Source organism: Lepus europaeus, chromosome 15 (genome assembly GCF_033115175.1).
Source record: "Lepus europaeus isolate LE1 chromosome 15, mLepTim1.pri, whole genome shotgun sequence".
Classification (NCBI taxonomy): Eukaryota; Metazoa; Chordata; class Mammalia; order Lagomorpha; family Leporidae; genus Lepus; species Lepus europaeus.
The window spans coordinates 30,951,538-30,961,279 of NC_084841.1; the positions used below are offsets into that span (position 1 = coordinate 30,951,538).

At 50.3% G+C, this 9,742-nt stretch overlaps 1 protein-coding gene across 2 annotated transcripts in view; it reads left to right on the top strand.

The window, feature by feature from the left end:
• EGFLAM (EGF like, fibronectin type III and laminin G domains) overlaps positions 1–8,041 on the top strand; it is a 179,527-nt gene extending 171,486 nt beyond the window's left edge. For both annotated transcript variants that reach the window (XM_062212121.1, XM_062212123.1), the window contains 3 exons: positions 3,122–3,205; positions 6,000–6,103; positions 6,946–8,041. In XM_062212121.1, coding sequence (XP_062068105.1) covers positions 3,122–3,205; positions 6,000–6,103; positions 6,946–7,100 — 343 coding nt within the window. In that variant the 3' untranslated portion in view covers positions 7,101–8,041. The remainder of the gene's footprint in view (positions 1–3,121; positions 3,206–5,999; positions 6,104–6,945) is intronic.
• Positions 8,042–9,742: the final 1,701 nt, after the last annotated feature.

A 9,742-nucleotide genomic window follows, 5' to 3' on the forward strand; every position in this document is an offset into this window, starting at 1 on the left:
ACAGTCAGGACAAGGGCTGATCAAGTCACTGCAATGGAACTCTTAAAAAAAAAAAAAAGGATAACAAATTTATTCATAGTTTTGGTGCCAGATTGAGTAGGAAAAGGGAAATCAAAATGCTTTACTCAAATAAGTGTGATTTTATGGTTATAAGTGGGACATAACACCTGCCAGCAGGTTTATCTGGCCATCTGCACCCCAAACTTGAACTTCCTAATATTTTCATGCAGCAGAGAAAGGCATGAGCTCTGACAATAGTAAAAGGTGTTAAGGAGAAGTGACTAACACAGGCCCCTCAGGAAGGTGGCCAGAGTCACAAGACATTGGTAGAGAAACTAGATGCGCATTCATTTGTTTTTGCATTTTGTATTGAGGCGTTAGCTGTGTGTAGTGCACACATGTTCAATATATGGTTTAATCATAAAATGGGTTAGCCTTGCATCACCGCCACCCAGAACAAGATCCAGCACCTTGTCACCGCCCAGAGAGGCTCCCCTATCCCCCTTCTACTGAAGGAAACCACGATTGTTGGGCATTTGCTGTGACAGAATGCAGGGAGCTAATCTTGGGCGAGTTATCAGCCTTCCCCGGGAAAGTGGGAGCATGTTGGGCAGGTCTGACCTCAGAGAGAGTGGGAGGGTGGCAAGTCAGGCCCTGTAGAAGCCAGCTGAGCTGCCCCCTCCACAGGGAGGGTGGCTCCTGTCTGCGGCGGTCACTCTGGCTTCCCTGAGCCCTGAGCAGCAACAGGAAGAAAGCCTATGCTTGGTCCAGCCGGGATCTAATCCAACCGAAAAGGTCTCCTCTCCCAGCACCGTTCTGGTCCTGCCTCCCTGCCATCAGTCCCAGGTCACCTGGACTCAGATCTTGGTGTTCCTGGCCGCTTTGGTTACATATTCACAGCCTGTGGGTGCGCGCTCACACTTGGCTGCCCTTCCAGGAATGGGGTAACAAAGGCCTCACCTGGTGGCCTCTCCTGCTGCCTCCTCAGGTGTGCTGTCACCCTGGGTACATCCGAGCTGCCTGTGGCTGAGGAGGGAGGAGTCTCTGCTTGGCTCCTCCTACATGCGTCTGCTTTCTACGGGTTATCCTCACATTCCCTGCCGTCCTTCGGGTACTGCGACCCTCATTCGACAGCTGAGGATATTCAGGCTCAGAGACAGGAAGCAGATCTCCCCAGGTCACAGAGCTAGTAAGCTGGCAAGCCTGGAGACCCAGGCGTCACTCCTCCATCACCCCGTGCTGCCTCGCAGGAAAGGCGAGGAGAGCAATTCAGCCAAGTTTCTGCCAACCAGCTCCTCGCCTGGCTCCATGGTCATTCATTGCTTCAAACATTTGGCCGCCACATAATGAAATCTGAGAATTCCACCTCCAGGCTGCTTTCTACAAGGAGACACTTGATGTGGGAAAATTCGCTAGAAAACAGTGGCTCTTTCAGGGTCGGGGTGGCAGCTTTGTCCCATGGTTTGCCCAGTCATCCTGAGTTCTATTCTTGGTTAAATGTCAGTGGGCTGTGTCTTTGAGCCTCCATGAACAAGGGAATGACCTACAGTGCTTTCCCTGGGCAAGGCCAGGCACCTTCTCTTCTTGCTCTTTTCTTAGAATGAGTGCTCAGTAGCGGATCCAGGCTTCCCCTCCACATTCTTGTTCCTTGGGCAGTGAGATAAAGGAGAGTTCTCCTTTCAGCTGATGAGGATGGAGTTGTCCTGAGTGGAACACGCCGCCCTTCACATGCATGTGTACATGGGCTTTATCTTATTATCCAGGGAAAGTCTAGGCAGTTGGCCTAATGCCCGCCCTCCAGTAGTCACTCCCTGAATATTTGTTGAATTGAATCAAATTAGAATAATCGAATGGACAGTGGATTAAGAGGGCTAGTTCTCTGGTGAACAACATGTCCATGGCTTCTGATACCCTTAGGGCATCTGAGAATCTGGGAACCAAGATAGAAACCAGGAAGCTGGTGGGCAGACCTGACATCGGAGTGAATGGGGAATGGGACAGATAGAACATCAAGTTCAAGCTGGACACGTTAGCCTTGTGATTTTTGGCAAATTCCCTTAATCTCTTTGAGGTTTAGCCTACTCTGTAATGTTCTGTCTTGGAAAAAAAAAAAACCCTGTATTCATTTTCTAAGGCTGCAGATAATAAATTTCCACCAACTGGATGGCTTACAACAACAGCTCACTCTCTCACAGTTCTGGAAGCTAGAAATCCAAATGCAGTGTGTTGCCAGGGCTGGTTCCCCCTGGAAAATCTACTCCCTGACTCTGCTAGGTCTGCTGGTCGCTGGCAATCCTTGGTCTTCCTTGGCTTGTAGGTGCATCGCTCAAATCCCCGTCTCCGTCTTCACAGAGCCTTCTCCCCCAAGTGTCTGTCTCTGTCCAAATCTCATCTTCTTGTAAGGATATCATTCGTACTGGGTTTGTGGTTATCCTGATCCAGTAAGACTTTGTCTTAATTAATTGCATCTGTAAAGACCGTGTTTCCAAATAAATTCACGTTCTGCGGTTCAGGGTGGCCATGCCTTTGGTGTGCGGGGGTAGCCACTGTGCCACCAAGTGCAGTATGTGACACGTGATCAAGCCCTTCCTGTCCCCGGGACTGTGCTGCTGATGCTTCCATACGTGAAGCTTCAGAGAATTGGCCTTGTTGACACCGTGCTGAGGACGCCAGGCACAAAAAGAGAAAGCATGTGTGGTTCCGCTTATATGAGGGCTCTACAATCATCAAATCCGTGGGGCCAAACACAGAAGGGTGGTGATCAGGGAGAGGGGAGGGCAGACTCCAGAGCTGCTCTTTAATCTGTACAGAGGTGTCCTTTGGCAAGTTGGAAAGAATTCTGGAAATTGCGCTACAACGTCAATGTATGTGGTTAACAACACCGAACTTTACCCTTAGAGGTGGTTGAGACGGTAAATGTTACTGTGTGCCTTGCCACAATTAAGATTTGTAAAAGTATTTTAATCATGGGCTGAGCTGCAAATCAGGCACCATTTGTGTCACTGTTTTGTGTGAAGGCAGCTGCAGTTCAGAATTCCAAAGAAGGCAAGGAGAGTGGGTGTGTGCCTGTGCTTCGATGTTTTATTCTGTCCTCTGCCTTGTTTTGTCCCAATGCCTTCAGCTACAACCTGGGCAGTGGTGTGGCATCCATCATGGTGAATGGCTCCTTCAACGATGGTCGGTGGCACCGAGTCAAAGCTGTTAGGTGAGTGGGAGAGGGGGAGGGGAGAGGGCAGGGCTGGAGCCGAGCGGGGGTGGGATGTGGTGCGTGGTGCCCTTCTCGTCCCACTCTGCGGCCCCCACCTCACCCAGCACCTTAGCACTTCTGGGCCAGGGCGTGCAAGGCCTTGCCTCCCAACTTCCACCTGTGTTCTCCTTCCACTGAGGCTGAGACCCTGAACCCCACTCCTTCAGTGCTCAGTGGCCTGCTGATGGATACGCTGGAGGAGAGTCTCTCCACCTAGTGAGAAGGGTTGCAGGGCATGGACTTTGAACGATGCTCCGCATCTCATTGTACAAGCCATTACATTCTCCCCATGCCTTTTTTTTTTTTTTTTTTAAATATTAGAAAGCGTACGTGGTTCACCCAGCTCCAGTTGCTACCTTGCCCCCTCACAGAAGTAACCCTGACTTCTGATGAGCTTTGGGTGAATCACTCCCTTGCTCTTCTTTATCGTTTCATGACCTAGATCCATAGTCATAACAGTTTATTTTCCGAAAGCGCGTGCCAAGCCAAGTCACAGACATGGCGACACCACGTGTTAGCTACAGGTCCTAGGGGAAGGTGAGCGACACAGAGTCTCTGGGGTTCCCTGAGAAGTTACCATAACCCTTTCTGGGGGACTCAGTGGCTGAGGTCGTGAGCAAGGCCTGGGAAGCACGGGGCTTTGCGCTGTCAGCTTCCTTCCTCGCTGCTGCAGGCTGTGGTGGGAGCAGCGGTGGGGGGCGCCCTGCCCTGGCTGCCGTGCCTGTCTTTGGTACCATAAAGGAAGTGTGAGGGCACAGAGGCGGATATGCGTGTGTCCGCTCTCCAGAGGCCTAGAAAGCCCTTGAGACAGAAGCAGAGATTTCCATGAAGCCCCAACTGTAGCTTGTTGTGAAGAGACATGTTTTTCCCATCGTAAATATTTATAGGCCTTTATCTCAAAACATGCTCTGGCATACAAGTCAAAATGCACAGAGACCAACCTGACTCCCAAGTGCTCTAGACTGGTGGCTGCTGAGTTCCACATGTCTCTTACCCATCCAGAAACAGCCAAGGGGGAGTAGCACATGCCTGCATTCTTGGCTCCAACCACCCTTGATCCCCACAATCCCCACTTTGGTAACATCAAGGAGCACATCGCTCAGTTTCCTTGAGTAGAGCTGGTTGGTAGAACACTTACACATTGTGGAAGGATTTTGAAATCTTGACCATTGTTGTGGTTGGATTATGTACATCAAGACACATGCTGTGGAGAAACCACGCACTTCCTAGACATCTAAGGAATGTGACGTTGAGTGACTTTCCCGAAGCTATACCATTGTTTGTGGGCAGAGCCTAGATCAAAGGTCTTTCTATGCCACCCTGTGATGCAGCCCACACACAACCGGCATTTCTGCTCTTTGGGAGGGAGAAGGCAGTGGAATGCTGCACCAGAAAACTTCCGACGTGACAGCATCCAGCGTGGCCCCACGCAGAGGGCTCAGCAGATGAGGCTCTTCCTGTTGGCATCATTGATGCTTCTGCTTAGGTTACAGTGAGAGCTGAACAGCTGGGGCTGAGCCCAGGAACTCAGTGGGTGGGAGGATTCAAGCAGATATTATGAATTGGGAGAGATGGGCCTTGAAGGAACTACAATAAATCTGCATGGGAATTGGGTCAAGGCCATGGGTACTAACCATGGCAAGAAGTGTTGAGTAGATACCTTAGTTCTCTGCAGCAGGCTCCATGGTCAGGGATAGAGAAAACAGTGAAGAAGAGACACCCCCTCCCCCCCTCAAGAGGAGCCCTGCTTTGTGCACTGTCTTATTCTGGGGAATTCTGGCCTCACAAGCGTTAATCCTAGCAGGAAAGAGAAAAGGAATTTTCCTTTATTTAGCATTGCCAGGTGCCAGGTACTGTACACACTTTATCTCAGTAGTGTGCACAGCCACTTGGGTTTGGTAAGCTTCATTTTATGGGTGGAGGCAGTGATGCAGTGATGATAACAGTTGCAACATCCTTCTTCTCCAGTCTTTACGGTGCACGGGAGCTATCAGGGACTGTGCCCTGTGCTTGGCAGGAGTGGCATCTGATTGCCACAGTAGCCTTGGATGATGGGCATAGTATTTCCCACCGCTTTGAGGCCTGTGGGTCCCGTAGAAACTTGTAAGGCAATCTCTTTCCTCCACCAGTATAATCCTCTATGCACAAACATTGCTTTCTTGGCTCCTCGTTGTACTTGACATCTCAGCAGGCCTCATCACGCTGCTGCTACTCCGCCCATTAGTTTCACTGTCAAGTTCATCCCTGGCTCCTTCTCACCTCAGGTTCGGTTCCAAAGTCCTTAACAGTGCCCTGTGCCATCTGCTTCTGACATCATTTTTCACCTCTCCATTCCGCCACCCCATTGTTCTCTGTGCTCAGTCTGTACTAATCGCTTTTTCCATTGTCATGGGATTGCATCGGGCTCCGCCCATGTGATTCCATAGCACCCTTGTGTTCTCTTGCAGAGCGCTGACAACCATGTCATCATTCACAATTTGAATTTTCACTGTCCTGGGAAAACTTTAAACTCCCAAGGGCCAGAAATTTGTTTTGCATTTTGCGTTTTGTTCAGTTCCATTTAGCACAGTGCCAAACACACAGTAGGTGCTTTAATGCATTTTTATTAAAACAAGTGCACCATGGGATGGGTGCCAAAAAAGGCAGTGTTGAACATAGCATTCCACAGTAGAACAAATATAAGAATAAAACTATAAAAAATGGTTTTTTGTGTTTATCTGTATGGCGTGTGTGTGTGTGTGTGTGTGTGTAGGGATGGACAATCCGGAAAGATAACTGTGGATGACTACGGAGCCAGGACAGGGAAATCACCGGGCATGATGAGACAGCTCAACATCAATGGAGCTCTATATGTGGGTAAGTGACCTTTGGCCAAATCTAAATTAGGCCAGTGCTTTTCCTTGTTAGTCATCCATTTGTCTTGCTGGGCTGTGCACTTCACTGGGTCAGTCAAATACCTGGAAATCAGGAAGCTGTCCAGATGCTCAGCTCTTCCATTTGCTGAACTTCTGACTCATAGCTGAAGGGCAGAAAGGCACTCAATCAAGTGCTTTGGACCAATTCGCCAGGAAAACCATGCTTTTCTTGTTTATAGAACAGGAACCTGCTCCAAATAGCTCTGTGAATTCTCTCTGAGGAAGGAGGAGCTGCCTCCCTGGCCCCTCTCAGAATAGACTGCGTAGTATTTCTGTGAGCGCCTTGTAACCCACGCGTGCAGATACGTAAACACGACAAGACGGCTTCTTCCACAGGAGGCTTCCGAACAGTGCACGCTGAACGCATCCCACGTCAGTGGGTTTCTTGTGGTTTGAGACGACATCGGCGCTCCTGACAGACTGCGTTTTGGTGACATGACACAACATTTCAAAAAATTTACTAGATGCTAGACGTGGTCACAGGGCTAGAAGTCACGCGTGAGGTGTGCCTTTACAGGCTTTGGTTTTGTGTCAGACTGACCCAAGTCAATCGATTTCTTCAAGGAGAATTGAGACACAGAGAGATGGGAGGTGTTTCACAGGTCAAGGGGCCCCCAGCCCTCCCTCTTCCCAGCAGCCAAGAGATATCCTGGTCAGTGGGCGTTCAAAGGCCTCCGAGAGAGAGAGAGAGAGAGAGAGAGAGAGAGAGAGAGAGAGAGAGAGAGAGACCGGTGCTGACATCTGACCCTTGGCTCACCCTCCCTCCCTCTTGCTTCCTGGCAGGTGGAATGAAGGAAATCGCTCTGCACACCAGCAGGCAGTACATGAGAGGCCTCGTGGGCTGCATCTCTCACTTCACCCTGTCTACGGATTACCACGTTTCCCTCGTGGAAGATGCTGTAGATGGGAAAAACATCAACACTTGCGGAGCCAAGTAACGCCAGCTGGCCTTGCCCAAGGGACAGAGCCTCTAACCTGAGAGCCCTGGGGCCCCTGAGCCCCAGCCTGATGCTGGACACAGGAGCCCGGGGACCAGGTGTGTTTGCTCTCATCAAGGGGAGAGCACACCCTGATGAGAAACAGAACCAGCACGGGAGTCCCTGGGTGGCCTTTCCTGCCGACACTCTGTGGGCCAAACCCAAAGGAACACTCTGGGTCGGGAGCATCAGACTTTGCCCATTGAATGTGTAGTGGCTGCCAGAGTTCATACATCAGTGAAATTCCAGAGCCTGTCTGGTGTAGCTCACTGACTATGCTGTGATTCATAGTGCAGAGAGAGGAGAGGGGGGACAGACACCCACGGGGGCAGTATTGAAACACTTCTCTCTTGCCCTGACTAATGACATTCTTACTGACAGCAGAATGACTGTGTGACCTTGAACTTCACATTTCCCTTCTTGGTCCATGGAGTATTCATTTTAGCCACTTCCCCTCCTCACTGGCTGGTTCCATACACTCTGACTATTCCACGAAAATAAAGATTGGGGGGAGACCAAGCCTGGAATCGTAATCGTAATGTGGCCCTCTTTCCCAAAGTTCCCTCATAATGCAAAATCCCCACTTTTTATAACGCAGTTCTAAGAAAAGGGGCCCCATGATTTTGTAGCTGTACTTTTGTATGTGTATATTTTTATAGCTGCAGACTACCATACAGTATACTTTTGGAAGTTTGAGCGGACCATCTGAATTCTTGCATACTTTCCTAAAAACTTTCTCCCAAGGGAGACTCACTTAGGCCATGTGTGATGTCAGTGGAGTGGGACCAATGACTTGGGTGGGCAACTCGGGGGGCTGAACCATTCTCCTCCAGGAAATGTTGATGGCTCAAGGGGATGGAAATGAAGTTTCCAAAATAAGCAGATTAAAAAGAACATGTGTTACCGAGGCAGGCCACTGTCATTTTTGGTTTAAGAGAGGGGGGCAATCTATACAAATGACTAAAAGGCATAAAGAAAGCTAGAACTTCATTGTTGGGTCATTCATCCATGGAGGTGTCACACAGGTTTTGCAGAGGACATAGAAGAAGATGGTCAGTGTCCCCAAGGGTGAGCAGGAGGTGGAGCACCCTCAGGGTGCTCGGAGCGTCATGGGGTTGGGGGAGCTGAAGAAACAGAGCTGCTTTCTGCATATTCACACCCCTGATCCCGGAGACAGCTGCTCCCCTGGCAGATCCCCGCTGCAGGTCTTGCTAAGGCAAAGGTGAGCTGAACACTGCACCCGGTGAGGACGGAAATGGAGCCAACAGACGCAGGCATCTGTGTGATTGGTCCCAGCCACGACTCCGCTCTTGTCTGTGTGCAAAGCACAGTTTTAGGCACTTGAAGAATTCTAAAAGGTGAGTACGTTTGCCTTGTGCCTTCTGTCTTTGGGAATCTTTGTTAGCCAGGTTCCTACCTGCCTGAGGAATAACAGTGATCGTAGTGGCAACAAGAATAATAATCCTCCTGTCCAACCCATGTCACCTAGAGAGTGTAATCTGGAGAGAAATGGCTCTTGCCATCTCCCGGCCACCCTCACCTCAACACCTGTACCCTGGAGACGGCTGGGGCCAGTGTTTCCCAAGCTGTAATAGCCTTGCTTTTATAGTGCATTTTGAATGGATTGCCTCCAGACAAAGAAGCTGTTGTGATTTTAGCAAAATATTCAGCTGAGTTGAAGCCAGGAGAGTTGTCTTTCAGAGGAGTTGTTCCATGCAAGTGTTATCCAGAGGCAAGTGCAGTGACCCAGGGATGGGGGCCTGGGAGTGTGTGTTGAAGCTGGAGAGGATTTAGACCACTTTCCCCCTGGGGGGAAGCAGATGGGGCTGAGGGGGGAGAGGTGACCAGGTCATGGATGAGGGCTCTCCTTGGTGGGAGGGTAGCAGAATAGGAAGATGCAAGAGAGATGATGGCGTGGCAGGCTCGGGGTAGGAGGACCGAGTAAGACCCAGAATACTCCAAGCTTGGAACAAGGCTCTCTGGCCCTCTTGGTAAATGAGAATTAGGAGATGTGGAACAAGTTTATAGCAGAGCTGGTGGTGGGTATGAAAACCTGATAGGCAAAGCTGGGAGGCGCTCAGCCCTGGCTTGAGGATGTACCAGTTTTCTCTCTAGGTGTATCTGTTGCTTATTGCCACAGCGGTTCTGCCTGACAACCAGCACGCCTTGTGGTGTATGGCAGAAGTTGATTGCCACGTGCCCCGAGTGGTCAGCTTGGCAGCTCTGCCCACCTTGGCTGGGCTCCACAAGGCGCTTCTTCTGGTCTCAGCTGGACTTGCCCGCGTGTGTAGGCGTTGCTAATTTAGGACAGTGTTGGGTGTCACGGTGAGGTGATTTGGGTCTGCTCCATGTGTTTCCTGGTCCTCCTCAGACTATGGTCCAGCCCAGGCTTGCCCTTCTCATGATGATAGGCAGCGGGCAAGAGCACTGAATTTCTGGCCCAGATTTGGAAATGTCACCCGGCACTTAATCCTTGTCAGACTAGTCCCGATCTATAGATTCAAGAGATAAAGGTCAAGACTCCGTAGCACTTATGGACTCTTCCCTATGGCACAGGAGCTTCCAAGTCACCTGGCAAGGGGCACACACACAGGGAGGTCTGA